General features: G+C 47.2%; 1 protein-coding gene across 3 annotated transcripts in view; it reads left to right on the top strand.

The window, feature by feature from the left end:
• Positions 1–18,271, top strand: part of RALB (RAS like proto-oncogene B) — a 39,677-nt gene extending 21,406 nt beyond the window's left edge. For all 3 annotated transcript variants that reach the window (XM_024117089.3, XM_007127877.4, XM_007127878.4), the window contains exons 2-5: positions 2,301–2,459; positions 10,948–11,156; positions 14,782–14,959; positions 17,453–18,271. In XM_024117089.3, coding sequence (XP_023972857.1) covers positions 2,346–2,459; positions 10,948–11,156; positions 14,782–14,959; positions 17,453–17,572 — 621 coding nt within the window. In that variant the 5' untranslated portion in view covers positions 2,301–2,345 and the 3' untranslated portion in view covers positions 17,573–18,271. The remainder of the gene's footprint in view (positions 1–2,300; positions 2,460–10,947; positions 11,157–14,781; positions 14,960–17,452) is intronic.
• Positions 18,272–22,622: the final 4,351 nt, after the last annotated feature.

Here is a 22,622-nt window from a genome sequence, read left to right as displayed (position 1 = left end):
TTTTATTTTTGGCTGGGTTGGGTCTTCTTCGTTGCTGGGCGTGGGCTTCTCATTGCGGTGGCTTCTCTTGTTGCGGAGCACGGGCTCAGTAGTGGCTCGCGGGCTCAGTAGTTGTGGCTCATGGGCTTCAGTAGTTGTGGCACGCGGGCTTCAGTAATTGTGGCTCACAGGCTCTAGAGCGCAGGCTCAGTAGTTGTGGCGCACGGGCTTCGTTGCTCCACAGCATGTGGGATCCTCCCGGACCAGGGCTCGAACCCGTGTCCCCTGTGTTGGCAGGTGGGTTCTTAACCACTGTGCCACCAGAGAAGTCCTGCTCGTCCATTCTTTACCTGAAGGTGCATTCCTTCAAGGCTCTTGGTGTCTCTGAGGGACAGACTTGTGTGTGTGTTAAATCCTAAGTTACCCAGAGCAGCAACCACCTAGGACCACAGAAATATCAGCTCTGATTTTTTTTCTCCCCAGCACTGGGATTTTTTTTGAGCCCAGCTGTGCATTTCATAGAAGTTCTCAACCTTGGAGGTCTACTGTCATCACCTGGGAAGCTTTTAGATGTTCTCATGCCCAGGCTCTGATCCCAGGCATCCCAGACCAAACTCCGTCAAAATCTCTGGGGGTGTTTTTAAAGCTCCCCAGGGATCCCCTTGTGCCACCCAGGATGGGAACCACTGATCTAAAATGTTGTTTTCTGTTATGCGGTGGTGTGTGTGTGTGTGTGTGTATGTGTATTTATTTGTTTTCTACTGGCGGTATTTTCAAGTTACGTTGTCAGAAATAGGTGCCCATCATGTCTAATGAGAAAAAAAATTCTCTTAAAATGAGATAGGAAGGAAATCAGCCTTTTTAAGTTCCTGTTATATGCTAGGCACAGGGCTTCGATCTTTCACATGTGTTATCTCATTTAATACTCAGAAAAATCCTTCAGGGTGGGTGGTGGTTTACTTGTGTCTGCAAATAAGAAAACTGGCTTAGAGAAACTGAATAACTAGTGTCCAGGTCCCACATCTCACGAATGGCAGAGCCAGACTCGAGCCTGTGACATGCCCGAGCCCATGCCCTTTTTCCTTACGCTGTGGCATCTGTGAGAGAGAGTTTCCATAAAAATCATTTAAAATAAAAATTGGCACTTGGGTTATGCAGGAGCATATGGTAGTTCTATTTTCAGTTTTTTAAGGAACCTCCATACTGTTCTCCATAGTGGCTGCAACTTAACACTCCCACCAACAGTGTAGGAGGGTTCCCTTTTCTCCACACCCTCTGCAGCATTTATTGTTTGTAGAATTTTTGATGGCTGTTTCTGAACCGCGTGAGCTGATACCTCATTGTAGTTTTGATTTGCATTTCTCTAATAATTAGTGATGTTGAGCATTTTTTCATGTGTTTGTTGGCCATCTGTATGTCTTCTTTGGAGAAAGGTCTAGTTAGGTCTTCTGCCCATTTTTTGATTGGGTCGGCTATTTTTTTGATATTGAGTTGTATGAGCTGTTTGTAAATTTTGGAAATTAATCCCTTGTCGGTTGCATCAATTTTCAAATATTTTCTCCCATTCTGTAAGGGAGAAAATTCTTTCTGTTTTGTGTATGGTTTCCTTTGCTGTGCAAAAGCTTGTCAGGTTAATTAGATGCCAAATTTCAGGTAGCTGTTAAGTGTGCTTATTGGAATACTTTCTCTTCCCACACCGCCAAGGTTGCTTGCTCTGTTCTACTCACTTTATCTCACTTCTGATGAGACTAAACTGATTTTGACTAATAGATTGTTGTTTTGGAAAAGTCTAACTCATTTAATTCTTAATGTAAATCAACGTGGAATAAATAATTTAGTTGTCTTCCTTTTAACTGTCCTGTGTCGTGAAGGGATGCTGATTATTAAAAGCAGGTCTACTCACCCCTTTTCAGAGCCCCCCTTGGTCCCCTGGGAGGGCCGTGTGGGTGTGTTGGAGGGCGGCGGGGAGGGAGTGAGGGTACAGAGATGCCGGGGCCCTGAGCGGCCCCCGTGGCACAGCTGGCGCGGGGTCGCTGCGTGGCTTGCCCGCCCCCTGCGGCTCTGTTGAGGGTGTGCGGGTTTGCTGGTGGACCATCCTCCCCACCCCCAGTGATGGGGCGTCGGGTGCACATGCCCGTTTCTTCTCTCCGTCTCACCTTCCCTCGGGTTGGCTCAGCTCTGGTTTGTGACTCGGCAGTGCTTGGGGGGCTTTATCTCTGCCTCGAGCCTGGAAAATGACCTCTCTGGTGGAACGTCTGGGTTAGGCTCTTTCCTTTGGGTGGGAACCCAAGCGCCTCTGAGTCTGTCTTCTTCCTTGGCAGCTCTCGTCTGGGTCCTCTGGCCGCGTTTCGCAGAACACCAGCAGAATGGCTGCAAACAAGAGCAAGAGCCAGAGCTCCCTGGCCCTTCACAAGGTGATCATGGTCGGCAGCGGAGGGGTGGGCAAGTCGGCCCTGACCTTGCAGTTCATGTACGATGAGGTAAGACGCGCCTCCCCGTTGGGCCTGCCGTCGCAGCGCCCCTCCTCCAGCTGCGTGCCTGCGCCCGTCCCCCGGGGCTCATCAGGGTCATGGGGCAGGCTGTGCTGCGGTGGCTTCTGCGTAGCTTTCCAGGGGGCTCTAACCAGGGGAAGAGCTACACTGCTGATGTTAGGCGAGTCATTTCGGCTCAGGCAGGGACGTGCAGGGTCCCTGCTCGCATCGTGTCCGTTGTTATATCATGACAGGAGCCGGGGGGAGGTGTGGAAAGGGCGGGCCAGATGCTTAGCTGTGACAGCCAGCTCGTGCAGGCGCTGAAGGGGACAGCTGAGCTGCCCTAAGAGCTCCATCTCTTCTCCTTGCTCTAGTTCCCGAGGTTCAAGCCAAAGCCCCAAGCTCGCATCACTTCCTGGGGGTAATGGCGCTGCTGCCGAGTCCAGTGCGACGGCACGGGCTTGGCTCCTGTGGAAACAGGTGTCCCTGCCTGACGGCCGATGGCTGGTCATGCAGCAACGTGTCCAGACCAGAGCCGCGGGGCCTCTCGCTGGCACCCTGTTTGCGCGGCTCGTGCCTTCCAGAATTTGCGGCAGAGGACACTGTCACCACGATCAGCTAAGATGACCCTTTCTTTCCACCAGGCTCTGCCCCGTCCAGCTTCCTGCCACACAGGGTGTGCTGCAGTGACCGCGACATTTTGGGATGTGGCCAAGGGAAGCCGACTTAAGGATGCAGTTAGCAGGGGCCCTGGCCTTGTGATGGGGGCGCGGGGAGGGCTGTGTCCAAAGCACCCGGCATGGCAAGTGAGTGGGCAGCGGCTCCAAACGCGGTGTCAGAGGCCGGTCTGGAAGGTTTTTCCAGGCCTTACGGCTCCTCACAGGGAAGACGGACACAGGGCCTAAATTTGCCAGGAGTCCCCCAACCGTCCTTACTAGGAACGTCACCTAGTCGTGAAGCCGAAGAAACCTTGCTGAACCGTCATGAAAGAGAAACTCGGACCAGCGGTGCTAGAGGAAGGACTGAATTCTTTTTCAATTCTCCATAGGCAACGTTGGCTTGGCCAAAAAGTGCGTTCGGGTTTTTCCAGACCATCTTGCAGTGGCCCGGAACGCACTTTTTGGCCAACCCAGTGCTTCAGGATCCCTGGCATCTGATGAGATAGTTCAAACGCGTACAGCCAGCAGAGTAGGACGGTGTTGCAGAGGTGTGTCAGCAGTTAATGAGCAAGACTGTTATTCTGCCGGAATAACAAATCCCCACGCGGACATCCGTCACCTCCAGTTTCCAGGAGTCTGGCCCTGCTGAGTGCGGTGCTGCCCAGCGTCTCAGGCTGTGGGGAGGGTGCCCGGCCTCCTGCGAGCCCGCGGGCTGCTGGCGGGTGCAGGACGGGGCCCCGGCTGCTGGAGGTCGCCCCCAGTTCTCCGCCGCGTGGCCCTTTCTGTAGACAGCTCTTCCCGTGGCCGCTTGCTTCTCCCCGGCCAGCAGGGAAGTGTCTGGTAGCTAAGACGGATGCTTCCACACAACAACGTGGTCACGGGGTCGTGTCCTCACGCCGCTGTACACTGTTGCTTGCAAGCCAGCCTCAGGGCCTTGTGCGCTCAAGCGGAGAATGCCGTACAAGGGCGTGACCCATCGAGGGGCCCCCGAGGGTTGGGTTCACCACAGTATTTGTGTATTTTAAAAACTGTGTAATGAATTATAATTTCTTTTCTCCTTCTAGATAATCATTTTTGTATTTACCGTTATATGTGTAATCTTGTATTCTTTTCTTAAAAGAGGGCCCTACAATGAATAAGCTTCAGACCAAAACCAAAACCTCCAGACCATCTCCCCCTGGGTCACACCCCACTGTATCTTATCATGAGAAACTTTTTGTTTGTATGTTTCTGCATGACCAATTTCTTTTTTTTTCTTTTTTAATTGAAGTCTAGTTGATTTACAATGTTGTGCTAATTTCTGCTGTACAGCAAAGTGATTCAGTCATACATATATATACATTCTTTTTTCATAGTCTTTTCCATTACGGTTCATCACAGGGTATTGAATAGACTTCTCTGTGCTCTAGAGTAGGACCTTGTTGTTTATCCATCCTCTATTCAGTAGTTTACATCTACTAACCCCAAACTCCCAGTCCATCCCTCCCCCACCCCCTCCCCCTTGGCAACCACAAGTCTGTTCTCCATGTCCGTGAGGGTGTTTCTGTTTCATAGACACGTTCCTTTGCGCCATGTTTTAGATTCCACATAAAAGCGATATCATATGGTATTTGTCTTTCTCTTTCTGACTGACTGACTTCACTTAGTATGAGAGTCTAGGTCCACCCATGTTGCTGCAAATGGCATTATTTCATTCTTTTTTATGGTTATTGTAAATAGTGCTGCTATGAACACAGGGGTGCATGTATGTTTTAGAATTAGAGTTTTCTCTGGATATATGCCCGGGGGTGGGATTGCTGGGTCATATGGCAGCTCTATTTTTAGTTTTTTAAGGAACCTCCGTACTGTTCTCCACAGTGGCTGCACCAGTCTACATTCCCACCAACAATGTAGGAGGGTTCCCGTTTCTCCATACCCTCTCCAGCATTTGTATACTTTTGTTTTGGAGGGTTGTTTTTCTTTATTTTATACGAGGGGACAAAGTGGGGAAATCTAGCAGAATCTGTTTAATTTACGCCAAACTTTTTTTTTTTAACTTATTTATTTATTTATTTATTGGCTGTGTTGGGTCTTCGTTGCTGCCTGGGCTTTCTCTAGTTGCAGAGAGCCGGGGCTACTCTTTGCTATGGTGCGCAGGCTTCTCATCGCGGTGGCTTCTCTTGTTGCAGAGCACGGGCTCTAGGGCCCGCGGGCTTCAGCAGTTGTGGCTCGGGCTGAGTTGCTCCAGGGTATGTGGGATCTTCCCGGACCAGGGCTCGAACCCGTGTCCCCTGCATTGGCAGGCGGATTCACAACCACTGTGCCACCAGGGAAGCCCACGCCAAACGTTTTTGCATAAAAGAAGAGAGGCAAGTTACAAAATCTGCCTTGGAAGTCTTTATTTGTTTTTCCTTAAAAATGTGATTTGCTTCCTAAAGATCCCTTATTTTCCTTCTATAACAGAGGCTGGGGAGGAAGCGACAGGGAGGAGAGGAATTGAAACATGGGAGACGGGTTAGAAGAGCCGGCGTTAATGGAGGTGAAGGGGATTCAGCGTGTCCTCCCCCCACCGCTGAATCACGGGCAGCGTCTGGGGACATTTGGGGCCGTCACGACCGGCCCCCAGCGGGTGGGGGCCGGGGATGCTGCTGAACATGCTGCAGTGCGCCGGAGGGTCCCGCACGGGAGAGTCATCCAGCCCCGAAGGTCTGTCGCGCTGCTGTCTGGGGGCGGCCTGGCCAGAGTCACGTCAGGGGAGGGGAGGCTGCTCTACCATGCGGTGACAGAGGGGCCCCGGGTGCCAAATCTGAGAGCACGTTCGGACCCCGAGCCCGACTCCGCCGTGAGGCTGGAGCCATCCTGCCCAGCCTGGTGGCCGACACCGCAGGAGACCAGGGCACTCTAGACGGGATGTTTCACTCTCCCTGTGTATGTTTCTGTGTGTACGGCAAGAGGGAGGGGAAGAGATGCAGAAGAATCAAGAGCTTTTTCTCTTCTTCCTAGTTTCTTCAGAGAACCAAGGGGAAGCTGTGCTTGGCCTTATTCTCTGTTTCCCACTGGCTAACGTATGTGGGGACCAGAAAGCAGCAGTTGTTGAAGGAATGGTAAAATCAGAGCACAGCAGGAGAAGAAGAGAGATGGAGTGCTTGTGTCGATTCCCCTAACAGTGCTGCCCGCTAGAACCTTCTGTGATGCAGGGGGTGTTCTGTATCTGTGCTCTCCAACACCTGTGGCCGCTGAGCCCCTGGTGCCCGGCCAGTGGCTGCGAGGTTGAAGGGTCTGGCTCTCGAGTCACAGTTTCGGAGCTTGAAGAGACCTTAGGGGTGACGGCCAAGCGCGGCTGATCGCAGACTCCCCCGGGGCTCCTTTACCACATCCCTCTGGAGCTGGAGCCGAGTCGTTCTTTTCCCGAAGCTCTGCCAGCAGTGCCGAGGAGCGGCCAGGTGTGGCTCCCCCAGTCCGGGAGGCCAGAGAAAAGGAAACTGAGGCCCGTGCTCGCAGCTGCGGTTGGCTGACGCCTCCCGAGCCATTTGGGCCCTTTGTTCCTGGTCCAGTGCTTTGCCCTTCGTTTAAAAAAACCTTTTAGCTTCTGTGGTGGAATTTCCAGGAAAGCTGGATCGCGGAAGCAGCCAGAGCCTCGGAAGTCTTTATGTTTGTCGAAGTTCTGGCTTGGAAAGATGGGAAGGGGCCGCCAGTGAGGCGGCGGGAGAGCGTGCCCGTGTAGCCCCGGGCCTGACGCCCTCGAAGCCTGCTGGGCCGCCTGCCTGGGCCGGTGAGGCGAGGCTGGCCCCGGGCCGTTCGGGCAGCGGCCACGGTCGCGCGGAAGGCGTGGGAGGCTGGGCTTGGACCGCGTGTCCGGGCGTCGGCGGCGGGATCGCAGCAGCCCCGCAGGCCGGCGCGGTGGCGCCTGCGAACAGGGAATGCAGACGTCCAGGCTGCGAGCTGAGCTCCCGCAGTGAGCGCCCTGCCTGGCGCAGACGCATCTCCCCGCTGCCCTATGGGGGACGTTCTGACTTCCAGTGTCAAAGGAGCGGGTGGAACTCTTGCTGCTTCATGCTTGGAAGTGCAGGAACAGGTAACCGAGGTGCTTTAGGGTGTATGGAGACCTTAACAGGAGGACACTGCTGTGAAGCATAGGTAAATTTTCATATTTTCTCTGTTTTAAGATTGTTATATGAGTGTAAGAGACTCTTGAGTTTTATTTATTTTTCAAATTAATTAATTCATGTATTTTTGGCTGCGTTGGGTCTCCGTTGCTGCACGTGGCTTTCTCTAGTTGCGGGGAGCACAGGCTTCTCATTGCGGTGGCTCCTCTTATTGCAGAGCGCGGGCTCTAGGCACGCGGGCTTCAGTAGTTGTGGCACGTGGGCTCAGTAGTTGTGGCTTGTGGGCTCTAGAGCACAGGCTCAGTAGTTGTGGCACGCAGGATCAGTAGTTGTGGCGCACGGGCTTAGCTGCTCCGTGGCATGCGGGAACTTCCCGGACCAGGGCTCGAGCCCTGCATTGGCAGGCAGATGCTTAACCACTGCGCCACCAGGGAAGTACCCTCTTTAGTTTTAGTATTAGGTTATCTTTAGATTTAAAATCATTTGAATTAGTAGCTATTGATTGACAACATAGGGTCCTTCAGAGGGTCCATAAGTTCATATCGATATTTTCAACTCGATTTTTAAATTTTTTAAAAATTTAAGTGCCAGCTTTATGAAGAATGCACGCACCATGAAATTCACCCTTTTTTTTTTTACCCTTTTAAAGTGAACCATTCTGTCATTTTTAGTGTATTCACGCAGATGTGCGGCCACCACCACAATGCAATCGTAGAACATTTGTATCACCCCCAAAAGAAGAGCCCTGCATGGTAGCAGCCATTCCTCATTACTACCTCCCCCCACCCGCCCTGGGCCTGGCAACAGCTGTTTCTATGGATGTGCTGTTCTGGACATTTTACATACGTGGAATCAGACAGTGTGTTACCTTTATGTCTGGCTTCTCTCACTGAGCATCACGTTTTGAAAGTTCATCCATGTTATAGCTGTATCAGTGCTTCATGGTTTTAAAAAAATTGAGATGTAACTCACATACCGTAAAATTGACCCTTTTAAGTGTACAATTCAGTGGTTTTTAGTATATTCACAGAATTGTGCAACCATCACCACTACTTCCAGAACATTCTCATCCCCCAGAAAGACACCCCTTACCCACTGGCAGTCCCTCTCCACCCCTTTCCCCCAGCCACCATGAATCTGCTTTCTGTTTCCATAGGTTCGTCTGTTCTGGATGTTTCATATAAATAGACTCATATGTTATGTGATATTTTGTCTGGCTTCTTTTACCAACCATAATTTGTCAAGGTTCATCCACGTTGTAGCAGGAATCAGTACTTCCTTACTTTTTACAACTGAATAATACTCCAGTGTCTGGATATGTCACGTTTTCTGTATCCATTTGTCAATTGATAGATATTTGGATTGTTTCTACCTTTGCCCATTATGAGCAATGTTGCTGTGAACATTCATCTACAAGTTTTTGTGTAGACATGTCAGATTCTCTTGGGTGTGTACCTAAGTGGGAAATTTCCTGGATTATATGGTAACTCTGTGTTTAACTTTTTGGGAACTACAAAAAGGCCGTGTTTTCCATGGCAGCTGCACCGTTTTACAACGTATGACGGTTCTAATTTCTCTGCGATCTCGCCAATGCTTGTCATTGTCCATCTTTTTGATTATAGCATCCTAATGGGTGTAAAATGGCATCTCATGGTTTTGATTGGCATTTGCCTAATGACTAGTGATGTTGAGCATCCTTTCATGTGCTTATTGGCCATTTGTATATCTTCTTTGGAGAAATGTCTGTTCAGATCCTTTGTTTTTTCTTCATTTGTTTTTTTATTCTTTGCCTATTTTTAAATTGGCATTTAATTTCATTTAATTTTAAAATTGTCTTTTTATTGTTGAGTTTTAAGAGTTATTTATATATTCTGGGTACAAGTTCCTTATTAGATACATGCTTTTCAGCTATTTTCTGCTATTCTGTGGGTTGTCTTTTGACTTTCTTGGTGGTGTCCTTTAAGGCATGAAATTTTTAAATTTTGATAAAGTCCAATTTATCTATTTTTTCCTTTTGTTGCTTGTGCTTTTGGTGTCATATCTAAGAATGCATTGCTAAATCCAAGGTCATGAAGATTTCCACCTTATGTTTCCTTCTAAAAGTTTACAGTTTCAGCTCTTGCATTTAAGTCTTTGATCCATTTTGTGTTAATTTTTGTGTGTGATGTGAAGTAGGGATCCAACTTCATTCTTTTACATGGGGAGATATCCAGTTATACCAGCATGAATTCAAGTTTAATAGTACATTGCTATCATTAACTTTTTTCCCTGAATATCTTGACTTATACTATCATTAAAATAATTACTTATTTTATGTATAATGCAATATAAAGAAAATAGCTTTGAAATATTCATATCATTGCTACTAAATAATATAACCACTGAAGGAAGTTCAACATTTCTTTGAATTTTTTTTGTCCTTAGTCTCTTTTAGTGGGATGTATTCTATCCAAATATTCTTTTTTAAAGTCTCTTGGATTAATTCTTTCTCTGTCGGGTTACATTACCAATATAATATTCATTTATGTTCATCTGCTTCAGTTTTCCTGTTTAACAGCTTTTAAATTTGTTTTGTTTTGTCTTCCCAGGGTGTGTTTTCCCTTTTTTTTTTATAGCTGCATAGTATTGCATCCTGTGGATCCCTGTCCTGGGCATTTGGGTGCTTTTTCATCTTTTGCTGCTACACATGGTGCCACAGTGGATAACCTTGTATGTTGCTGTGCAGGTGTGTCTGTAGATTAGATTCCTAGGAGGAGGACTGCTTCTCTCGCTCGATTAGGTGTCACCATGTTGGTCTCCATACAGACTGTACTGCTGTCTCCTGCCATTAGCAATGTGCAAGAGGTGTGTTGTCACACTTTGGGATTTTTGCCAGTCTGGTAGGTGAAAAATGGTATCTCCATGTAGTTACCATTTTCTTTATTAGTGAGGATGAACATCTTTTCATATGTTTAACATCATATATGTTTATTTTTCTGTGAATTGTTTATGTCTGTTGCCACTTTTTTCCATCGGCTTGTTGATCTTTTTTTCCTCCCTGTTTCTAGTTAATATATAGTTCTCTATGATATGGGTTTAAATGCTTTTTCCCTGCTTGTTATTTGTCTTTGTTTATAGCGTGTTGTGTCATACAGAAGTTTTAAAACTTTTTATGTAGTCTAATTTATCAATTTTTTCTTACATGGCTTCTGGATTTTGAGTCATAGTTAAAAAGGCCTTCCCTACTTCAAGGTAATAAAGGGATTTCACCCATGTTTTCTTCTAGTACTTGAGGGTTTTATTTTTAATATTTAATCTTTGACCCATTTGGAGATTTTCATGTTGTATTGTTATTTAAGCCTCTGAGTACCTCTTGACCAGTTACTTTTCAGATGAGTTTTATAATTCTGTTGATTATGAATAAGAGCTCCCGTTTCTTACCCTTGCCAGTGTTTAACTGAAATTTTATACTGACAAGAACATTGCCAAGCATTCTGCTCTCTGCTTGGTCTCTTCTCATCTGTAAAATGGGAACATCTGTTCTCATTGTTTAAAAACAAAATAACAAATGGTGGAATTGGAAGCCACAAAGAAGTACTACCTAAGGAGTTATCTCTATCCTTAGTGCCTTACATGTGGTGTGATAATTATCAGCACTCAGTAAAGCCGCAGTTGATGATAAGCAAAGCACCCATATATTGAAATTTATTTTTTGGCAGCTCTTCTTTCTCTTAGAACTTTGTTAACTACTAATCGTGTCGTCTGTTTGCTCAGTTCGTGGAGGACTATGAACCTACCAAGGCTGACAGTTACAGGAAGAAAGTGGTCCTGGATGGGGAGGAAGTCCAGATAGACATCCTGGACACGGCCGGACAGGAGGACTACGCGGCCATTCGCGACAACTACTTCCGGAGCGGGGAGGGCTTCCTCCTTGTGTTTTCCATCACCGAGCATGAGTCATTCACAGCAACTGCCGAGTTCAGGTGCGTCCCGGGGGGCCCTCCGCCTTCCGTTCATGGCAGCCTTGGAAGGAGTCTGGGGCCGAGTGGAGTACGTCTCAGGACAAAACCTCTCTGAAGAGCTTGCTGGGGCTTTTTGGATCTTGGCACTTTATAGCTCGTCATTTGTTATGCTCTCTTTGGGCTTCTTAGGTTTGTAACTTCCACATATAAATGATCTTAAAAATCTGTTGTTCCTAGAGAGGACGAAGCCATTCCATACAGTCAAGAGCCGGTAGTTTTGTTTTCATGTAAATCCCGAGAGACAGGGGTTGGTAAGCGTTAACTATCTTTATCTTTTTCCCAATTTTGCTAGAAAAGCAACAGTTCTGCTCTACTTTGAGGCTTCTGAAACCTCAGATGTCGGGAGAGTGGACGCCTTGGGTCAGAGTGGCCGTGTGCTGCTCCCTTGGGGACATTAGCTCAGTGGGGCCGAAAGCACCGGCTTCAGGGTCACATAGACCCGGGGGGTCTGCGTCCCCGCCCTGTCACAGTACTGCGACCCAGGGCAAGTGTCCTTAGCATTCTGTCTCTTTACCTGAAAACGCTCTTGTTGCTGAGATGAAATAAAATGACGCGTTAGACTTAGATTTCCTAAGGAGAACCCTTCATGGTGTGGCGGCCCCAGGCTCTTCGCACTGTGTGGGCACAAGGTGAGTATCCACCGCTGTGATTTATTTGAAATCGCGGTATGTCGAGATCCCTGAAGTTCATTTTGTTACAGAGAAGTAGTGAGCGCTGTGGGCACCGTGCCCCCAGGGATCCTAGTGGGAAGGGTCTCTCTCCCCCTCCCTTTCCCATCTCTCTTATACACTGTGCGTTTCCATCCCCCTCCTATAAACAGATCCATCCAGGGGACTTTTTATTTATTTTTTGGCCGCACTGTGTGGCGTGCGGGATCTTCGTTCCCCAACCAGGGACCAAACCCGTGCAGTGAAAGTGCCAAGTCCTAAGCGCTGGACCGCCAGGGAAGTCCTCAGGTGACTTTTTAGTCTAAGAACCAGAACTAGAGTCTAATAGGGAACTAAAAAGGAAAGAAACAACCAGTAATCTTTTTTCATTCTTTAGCAAGTTCTGGTCCGAAATGAAGGTCGTCAGCCAAAGGTGAGAACGAGGAAGCTAAACACCCCCACCCCGAGATGTGGGAGGAGCATCAGTGGGCCGGGGGCGGGGGCAGCGCTCGGGGGGAGCCCCTCGGGGGAGACGGGCAACGCAAGGGGAGAGGAGTCCCGCGGAGCCTTCGTGGCCCCAAACCTCCCAAGGGCGGGGAACGCAATTCTCGGCAACTGCGGCGTGTGTGTTGTAAGCTGTTAACCGGCTAGGACTCCCTGTGAGAAATCCTGTGAATCTGTAGCTCTTCCTGATGTACCGAGAAGCTTCTGTAAATGGCTCTAGACCATGCGTTCATAGTTGGCTTCGTATCTGCCTGATCCTGCCGTTACGCCTTCTTGAGGACCGAGCAGGATGGATGCACTCACCGCCCTGTTTTCTTCCCCGTCCTGAGCCTTGGGTTTTCCATCGGGCCTGTGAGTCAGCAGTAAAGGAAGCGCTGGCTGTGCCCCCAGTCACGGCACACACACACATACACTCGTGCCTCCTTACCTCCTCCTGGGAGGAGGGTTTTGGTTGTTATGAAAGAAGAGAAAGGACAGGTGATGACCTAAAAGAAAAAGGAAGGGCAAGTTAGTGCTTGTGGCTTGAACTCTGGGCAGTTCGATAAAAGCCCCAGGCTGCCCCGGTTTCCCACGGCGCTGGAAGCTGACTGATGTGGGTAGATCCTCGGACCCCCTACGCTTAAACTCAGTCGCTTCATGCCTGTTAGCAGTTTTAAAACAGCATTTCTGCATTTATCTTCCAAACGGAAAGGCTCCAACATAAAACAAAATGTCAGTACACCCTCTCTTCCTTGAAACTTTTAGGCTTGTTAACAAGAGACCAGAGCTTGGTACTCTTGTTTCTCGTTCAGTATGTTTATCGATGAGGTGATTAGTCACGCCTCTGCAAGACTAATGAGCCAGAATGTGATCAGCTTTTACTGTTCGCCATGTCTACTGATCACTAACTTCTAAGCATAGCGCGCGCTCTGTGGACCCCTGTGAAATGCAGGGTGTGGCAAAGCTCCTCGGAGACAGGTTTCAAGCATCTGCTTATTTTTCATTTTGCTTAAAGGGGGGGATAAATCAGGAGCTTGGGATTAACAGACACACAATCTGTGTACAAAGTAGAGAACCAACAAGGACCTGCTGTACAGCACAGCCAACTCTATTCGCTATCTTGTAATAACCTGTAAGGGAGAAGAATCTGAAAAAGAAGGGATACGTGTATGTGTGTAACTGAGTCACTATGCTGCATACCTGAAACTAACACAACACTGTAAGTCCACTAGACCCCAAATGTAAAAAATTTATATCTGGTAGTGAAACCGACTGCATGGGAAAAACTGTGAACGTTTTTATTATTATGAAATGTCACCCCGTATTATATAAAAGTCAGTGCAAATCCCCACCAAATACGTTTTTGAAGGGGTCTCTTTTGGGAATGTGTGGGAATACAGAAGTAGGCAGGTTCCCCCTGGTTCAAAAGAATGGAAGCGGAATATTTAATTTCTTGAATGCTCTGATTTTCCAAAATGATTTTAGGTGGCTGATTATTTTTAGTAGAGGTAAACTTTAATGTGCTACAGGTAGCAGTTATTTTAGAGAAGATGTTTTTGAAGTACTTTTCCATAGGCCTTGTAGTATTTCATTTTTTTCCCCCACTTTGTAGTAGAAAAATAAGGCAAGTTGAAGTAGGGCTCCTGCCTCGCAGACCTGGGCGGGGGCAGGGTGCCCAGATGCAGACGGAGTTGAAGCCGGAGTGGCACAAAACCGTACTTACCTTTACTGTGGGCGTCCCTCTAATGTTGCTTTGCTTTTCTGTAATGTTCTACTTGACTGAGGAAAAACAATCACCGGTTTTTGTCCCACTGCATTGATTTCACGGTCTGCTAACAGACCATATGAAAACCCCTGGGTTTCACGGCTTTTATTCTCACAAAGAAATCAGACTTTTTTTTTTCCCCAGGGGCATTATTAAGCGCTTTGTATATGAAGATACTTCTTTCATCTGGTTTCTACCACAGAGGGTCCCAGGTTTCTCCTTTGTTTTGTTTTTTGGCCGAAGCATAAATTGGGGATGCTGTTGAAATGCAGAATCCTGGGCTCCTGCCCACATATCTGCGCCTGGGCCCAAAAACCTGCGTTGTGTTTTTTTTTAAGAACTTTTCTCCCGTGTTACTGTTCGTTTTATTTATTTATTTTTTGGTCGCACTGCGCGGCCTGCGGATCGTAGCTCCCCCACCGGGGATGGAACCCAGACCCCTGCGTTGGGAGCGCGGAGGCCTAGCCACTGGACCGCCAGGGAAGCCCCCAGACCCGCGTGTGTAGTGAGCACCCGGGGCCCCGGGGCGCAGCAAGGTGGAAGCCGAGGCGGCAGGCGCTGGCTGCCACGGGCTGGAGGGGCGCTCCCCGGGGTCGGGCCTGGGCCAGCGGCCCGCCTGCCTCCGCCCCGCCTGTGGGGGACCGGCGCCCCGCCTGGCCTGCTCAGCCGCCTTCTTCTTGACTGTCACCAGGGAACAGGTCCTCCGCGTTAAGGCGGGAGAAGAGAAAGTTCCGCTGCTGCTTGCGGGGAACAAGTCCGACCTGCAGGAGCGGAGGCAGGTGCCGCTGGAGGAGGCCAGGGCCAAGGCCGAGGAGTGGGGCGCGCAGTACGTGGAGACCTCGGCCAAGACGCGGGCCAACGTGGACAAGGTGGGCCCCGCTCCCCACCGGCCGGTCCTGGGGAGCCGGGGGGCGCCCCCAGGGGCCCTGGATCTTGCCCTCGCTGGCGGGTTGGGTAGATTTGTTCTCTTCACCTCCCTGCCCACCGGCAGAGCCAAGGGGTCTAGTCTTTATAGCTTCGTCGCGGCGTCCAGGGATCTGTCCCCTCTCCCCCACCCACAGCGTAGTTTTTCGTTCAAATCTCTGAAGCGAAGGAAAGGATGACCTTGACAGTGATGGACACCGACGGTTTGAAAACCCACCTTCCAGTGATTGTGATTGTGAGGCCTTCTTTTAAAAAGCTGAAGCTCAAAGCGGTTGCCCCAGAGCTAAACTCGACCACCTAAAAGCTGAGGTCCTCTCTCTGCCGTCACGGCCTGGGTTCCTGTAAGACGGACGCGCGTCCCTTTGCAGCCAAGCCGTGGACTCGTCCGCTCCGTCAGTGCAGCGCCTGAATCCCTCACATCCCTTCTCCTTTCTCCTCTGCTTCTCACCTGAGGAGAAAGGGATTTGAAACCAGGTGTCACCCCAGCTTGCAGGGTTGAGGGAAGGACGCTGGTGTTGGAAGGCATCCGCTTTGGAAGCCTCTCCAACGACGTCAGTCTGTTAAGCTGCATCTGCCGTGTGAAGCAGGTTTCCTCGGCAGCTCCTTTTTCTTTGATTGTTATCTCAGCTCTTACGTTGATTCTTGTGCATTTCCAAATCTTTCCGTTTCTATAAAATTGTTTTCTAGCTGTAGAATTAGAAAACACACAGGAAGTCCAGTCACACACTTCATTTTTTAAAAATCAGGAAGACTTTCCGGGCTTGGAACTGCCGCCCTGGGGGGCGGGAGCTGTCACACCAGCATGTCACGTCTCCTTCCTGCCCGGCACCGGCCGGACCTGCCAAACGGGAAGCGGCAGAAGCTGATGCCGGGCAGCGTTGTGTTCACTGTGAACTGTTCACAGGAAAGGAGGTTGTTGATGAGCCTGCCGAGGAACAGCCTGGGCATCGCATGAAGCTGGACACATGCCTTTCCGTCCCCTCCCTCCGCCTGCCTTCTGCTAGGACAAGGAAGAGCCCGCGGCATGCGAAGCTGTCCACGGTCCCTGTTATGGGGGCGGGGGCGCTTTCCTGAGAGGCTGAAGGAAAGGGGTGCTTAGGTCAGCCTGATGCAGTTTGGGGGGGTCCTTTCCTGCACGCTGAGCTAGTGGTGAGGGCTCGTGGAGTCCCCCACTCAGAAAGCTCAGTCTCGCTTTCCTCTAGAAAGTAACAGGAGCCTGTTATGCGCAAACGTCCAAAGGTCAGAGGCTACACTCAGTCTCACACTTTCCGTCTTTGTGAGAAATCTCAAATCTTTCTTTGTAGGAGGCTTATTTTGGCTGCTGGCATGTAGTCGGTACCCGGGCGTGGTTGCTGGTAGCAGAGGGCAAAACCCAGACCACTGTGACAACTGATAGCATGCTGGCATTCAAAGGACACGTCTCATCAGCTCTTGATGAGGCCCCTTTGAGCTGGCATCACGCAGAGCCAGGCAGGGAGGGGCAGACGTGGGGCGGGTGACACCCCCCTCCGCCTGCCCGCCGCGTCGGGGGCCCCGTCGTTTGTTCAGGCTGCATCCCCTCCTCCTCCCCACCCACCGCGTTCCCCAGTCTGCCGTCGGAGTTAGGCTGCGAAGTCGTACTACGTGGTGGCCCTCGTGCCTTTAGGGTCAGGGGAGGACTCCTCAGCTCGGTGGAATGTGGCAGGGCCCGAGGCACTCTCCTCCCTTCCCTGTCCCGGTGGTTGGAAGCCAGGACGCCTGCTGACTGTTGTCACTCGGTGTCTGTAAGTTTCACAAACTGTTGTCGGTCTGTCCTGTGATGTTTCATCCTTCATCGTACTTATCCCCAGAACAGGTTTCATCAGTTTGAGATAAGCTGCTGAATGGTACTCACGGTATGACGCTGCTTCCTTTAGCTTGACCCGTTGTATGATGTGAGCAGAGAGGTTTCCTTTGTGGAATTAGAATACGTTTCTAATGTTAGTTCTCATCTGCTCTAGACCTTTTGTTTTTTTTGATTTTTTAAAAATTAATTAATTTTTATTTCTGGCTGCATTGGGTCTTCATTGCGGTGTGCGGGCTTCTCATCGCGGTGGCTTCTCTTGTTGTGGAGCGTGGGCTCTAGGCTCACGGGCTTCGGTAGTTGTGGCACGCGGGCTCTAGAGCACAGGCTCAGTAGTTGTGGCGCACGGGCTTAGTTCTCTGCTGCATGTGGGATCTTCCCGGACCAGGGCTCGAACCCATGTCCACTGCATTGGCAGGCGGATTCTTAAGCACTGCGCCACCAGGGAAGCCCTAGACCTTTTGTTTTTGATGGCCCGTGGTTTTTAAGAATACATTTGGCTTTATATATACTTTAAACTGTAATTACATACCCTGCTTGGTCGAATTGCTTCTTTATTAAATCATTAAATGGCTTTTTCTTCCTTGTTCTTTTCACCCCTTTCTCCCCACCCCAGGTGTTCTTTGACCTCATGAGAGAGATCAGAGCAAAGAAGATGTCAGAAAACAAAGACAAGAACGGCAAGAAAAGCAACAAGAACAAGAAAAGTTTTAAAGAAAGATGTTGCTTACTGTGAAGGCTGAGGTGCTGGACCAAGTCGCTCACCACTAAGGACAGAGGGCAGGTTCCTCAAGCCAAGACTCCAGTCGACCTCTTGGCCTGTTCCCTGCTCTCCCCAACCTCATTCACACACGCTTCTGTAAATGGGGAAAATATTTGTGAACTGGTGGCTGGCAGAAGAAATAAGCCCTTGACCGTGCAATGGGACGGCTCCTCTGTTGGGAGGTTTCAGAGTTTCCTCCCTCTTTTCCTTCCTAAAATAAGCCACGTATGTAGTGCTAAGGCAGGCATTAGCCAAGTGTTAATTAAGAAGGACTGTCCTAGCTTCTTATTTTTTCCCCAGTTTTGTAATATTAGCGTCTTTCGTTTTGAAATAAAAGTGTCTTATTTTATTAGGTCTTGGGAGGCAAGGGTGGGGTGAGCCTCCCCCCACCCTTGTCAGCTCAGCAGTAGTTCTCAGAAACATCCATTAGGTTCTAATGACGCTGGAAAATTCGGAGATTTTTTTGGGTCTCTTGACCATACCCTGTGGATATGAAGCAGAGCTAAAAAAATAAAGTTGAATGGGGCCAAACAGATCAACACCAAGCTCAGAAATCCTTCTCAGTATGAAAGAAGGAAGAGTTGTGCTCTTCACAGTTAAATATCAGCCAATTATAGTCTGTGTTGGCTGCTTTTCTCCTGTGGCATCCTGATTTTTGTGTAGGAGCTTCTTTTTTAATAAGCGACATGAAGACTCAAGAGCCAATATACTGTATAAATGATATACTTTTCTAATCAGAATTTTTAAACGAAGTCCTTTGGCTAAATCCTCTCCTAATTGCCAGTCATAGGGTCAGGGCCCTCCTTCTCCACCTGTAACCCACGCTCTGTCCTGACCCACTCCTCCCTGCAGAGGTTGAGAGGACCTTTTCTTTTGTTTCTTTCAGTGTAGCCCAAGTTCTTCTGAAGAACGTGATGACTTAAGATTGTGTTCTAAACTCATGAAGCCAGAGCCTGTGCCAGACACCTGCTACCTCTCATAGAATTGCTCAGTAAATTCAGAAGAAGTGGAGAAGCCACTGCCCCTTTACCTCTGAGAACTGGCTGCTGTTTCTAATATAAATTTGTTTCTGAGACAGCCATCTAGTTAGTTAGAAAAAGATTTTTATGGATGAGATATTGTCTTTCTTGTATCAATATTCTGAATTCAGCAGTCAGAAAATTTTTCATGAGGAAAGGAGGACAGCAATAAAAACCTAGTGCTCAGCATATTTTTCCCCATTTTTCAGAAGTGATATTTCACATATAGGTGCCAAAAGTGAATTGGGGTGGGGAGAACGAGAACCCTTGGAATTTATGGTTATTACAGAAATTGTAGAAATTATGATCTGACTGGAAAACAAACAATCTTGTATCACCTCCCAAAGAATCGTGGGCTTTTTTTCAATTAAAAAAAGCAGCAATTTACAGTTTTTCAGAATTTCAGCCTTCTTATTTTATCCTTTTGTCATATATGTGAAATGTAAGTATTAAAGAAATGAACAGGTATTCATTATCGTTCTTGTTAGATGTTCTGCAAGCTTTATTTCAGTTAATTTTTTTGAATTGGGCTGGGGGAAATAAATTTATAAGTATAAACAGTAACTTTAACTTCATCTTTCCTTTGGAAGAGATGACTACTCTTCTTAAAATTTAACAAGTTGAAGGTAATCACACTCTTGCATTTTTTGAAACAACCTTTTTCTTTTCCTCCTAGTTTGCCACCTGTTTGATATCAGTTCTGGTCGAGAGTAGGTAGGTTTGGAATATGTACAAATAAAGTAAGGATGGTATGAATTGTTCCATGCTATGGAAATTATTCTTAGTATATGCCATTAGTGTATTTCTGAAATTATATTTAACTGGATAGTGATCAGAAATGGATCTTCCCAACAAAATGATTTATAGAGATGAGATTCTTTTCTGTAGAAAAATAAGGAAGCAATGTTCTTTATAAATTTGAAACATACTACCTTGCTAGATGACTAGATATTGTGTCCATAGGCTAACATTATTTTTCTAAAATCTTCCTTCTAGAAATATTTGAGCACCTGCTTGGTGTCAGGCTCTATTCCAAGTGCTGGGATATTGTGTTGAACAAGATAGGCCAGAGCTCTATTCTCCTGGAGCTTATGCTTTAGTGAGGAAAGAGACAAATAATTGAAAATATCACAGCAAGTGCTTTGATGATCATAAAACTGGGTAATAGGATTGGAAATGTTTCTGGGCCATAGAGCTGATTTCAATTGGATGGTCAACAAGTTTCTGAAAGGGAGTGACATTTAAGCTGAGACCTGAAGGAGCCACGTGAGCTCCCAGGCTCGGGAGCATCTGGTCCAGAGGCCCTAACTCAGGTGTTCAGGAAATGACCCCAGAGGCCAGCACATGGCTGCAGTGTGATGAGGAGTGGCAGAGCAGTAGAAAAAGACCTAACCAACAGGCTATAGATTAAAAAAGTGATGCAGGGGAACAATACCTAGACATATAATTCCCTACAAGTGTCCTAGTTCATCAAATATCAGACACCACTGATTATGAGACATCCCCATAATTTATGTACCACTAAGGAAAAACCTGCCAAATTATGTGAATCCATCCTGACACCAATGACATGAATATGTGGGGAAAAAAATAGATGCTGTAGATTAGGCGAATTATATATAAATTTAAACTAAATGAAATTGGGGTATAAGAAAGATTCACCTATGTTGGTCTAAACAGTATATTATAATAAAATAGTATAGAAGCTTAACAGTGGTTAAGTATTAACAGTGGGAAAGTACCCCACAGTGTAGGCGGGGGTGAGGGCAGTGCCAACAACAGTGTACCTTGTGAGCCTGCACAACGGGTGACAGGTGGCACCACAGAGCACACTCACAGGTGGACAGCTCCAGTGGAGGAGTCCTCATCCACTCCCAGTGGGAGTGCCCCAATCCCTCCTACCTTGCACTGCATCTCAGAAACGCAGCTCAGAAATGGGCTGGGGCTTCTACTCCAACAGCTAGGAAGCAGACCCCACCCCTGACAGGGCTGCAACAGTCACAGAGCAAATAGGAGGACCTGGTTAACATCCAGTGCAGGCTCTGGTCACAACACCAGTCACACTCCTATCAAGCTGGAAACAGCACACGCTGAGGAAAGAGGCAACAGGCACCCACACTAAAAGCAGCCCTGGTGCTGAAAATATTAAACCCATGCAGGCTACACAGGGATGCTCCCACATAAAAATAGCCCTCCAAGACCACAGTAGATAATTGTTTCTCCTAAACTCATAGAGCAAGAGAAATATAAGTAAAATGAAGCAGCACAGGAACCACTCCCAGTTAAAAGATCAAGAGAGTGCCCCTGAAAAAAACAATGAAATGGAGTCTAATAAACACCACGTTCAAAAAAGAGATAATGAAAATACTGAAAGGATTAAGAAAGGCTATTGACAGAAATGCAGATTACTGTAAAAAGGAACTAGAAACTAGGAGGAGGAGCCAAGAAAACTTAGAAACCATTTGCTGAGATGAAAGCTGAGCTCAAGGCAGTGAACAGAAGAATGAATAATGCAGAAGAACAAATAAGTGATCTGGAAGAGAGAATAATGGAAATCACCCAGCCAGGACAGCAGACAGAAAGCCAAATGAAAAAAAAAAAAAAGCAATCTTAGAGACTTATGGGATAATATAAAGTGTGCCAATCTACGCATAATAAGGATTCCAGAAGGAGAAGAAAGAGAAAAGGGGATTGAAAATGTATTTGAAGAAATTATGGCTGAAAAATTCCCAAACCTAAAGAAGGAAACATATCCAGATACAGGAAGCACAGAGGGTCCCAAAAAAGATGAACACTACAGACCTACACCAAGACATCATATAATTAAAATGGCAAAAGTTAAAGAGGATTCTGAAGGCAGCAAGAGAAAAAGAGTTAATTCCCCCCCCCCAAAAAAGTTAATTACCAGGGAACCCCCATAAGGCTATCAGCTGATTTCTCTACAGAAATGCTGCAGGCCAGGAGGGAGATGCAAAATATGCTCAAAGACGTCCTAAGGGAAAAATCCACAACCTAGGAAACTCTACCCAGCAAGATTATTTAGAATAGAAGGAGAGAGAAAGAATTTCTCAGACAAGCAAAAACTAAAAGAATACAGCAATACTAAACCTACCCTAAAGGACATATTGGAAGGTCTTCTCTAAATATAAAAGAAGCAAGAAGCCATAGGAAAGAGGAAATCACAATTGGAAAGTAAATCACTTAAATAAGCCAGTATACAGATTAAAAGGAAAAAAAATCAAAATTCTTATGCAAGCAATGATAAGCACAGTGAACAGCAAAAGGATGAACATGAAGATGTAAAGGAGGACGTCAAAATCATAAAATGTGGAGGAGGAGAGTAAGAAAATGCAGATTTTTTTTCTTTTTTTTAGAATGTGATTGAACCTATATGACTATCCTCTAAAGCAAGCAGATACAGGAAGTGGTTAACATACTTGAAAAACAGGGTAACCACATATCAAAAACATATAATAGATTCACAAACACCAAAAAGAAGAGACCACAAGCATAATATAAAAGGAACACATCAAACCACAAAAGGAGAACAAAAGGAACAAAGGAGAAACAGAATCAACTGGAAAACAAGGCTGAAATGCCAATAAATAAATAAATACATATTTATCAATAATTAGCTTAAATGTCAATGGACTAAATGCTTCAATCAAGAGACAGAGAGTGGCACATTGGATAATAAAACGAGCCTACAATATGCTGTCTACAAGAGACCCACTTTAGGGTAAAGGACAGACACAGACTGAAAGTGAGGGAGTGGAAAAAAGATACCTCCTGCAAACAAATGACAAGAAAGCGGGGGTCACAATACTCATATCAGACAAAACAGACTAAAACAAAGGCCATAAAGATAGATAAAGGACGCTATAGAATGATAAAAGGAGCAATACAAGAAGAGGATTTTACACTCGTCAACATATATGCACCTAACATAGGAGCACCCAAATACATAAATACTAACAGACATAAAGGGAGAAATTGACAGGAAT

This window comes from Physeter macrocephalus, chromosome 2 (assembly GCF_002837175.3).
Source record: "Physeter macrocephalus isolate SW-GA chromosome 2, ASM283717v5, whole genome shotgun sequence".
NCBI lineage: Eukaryota > Metazoa > Chordata > Mammalia > Artiodactyla > Physeteridae > Physeter > Physeter macrocephalus.
This window is presented reverse-complemented; position numbering and strand designations above follow the sequence as displayed.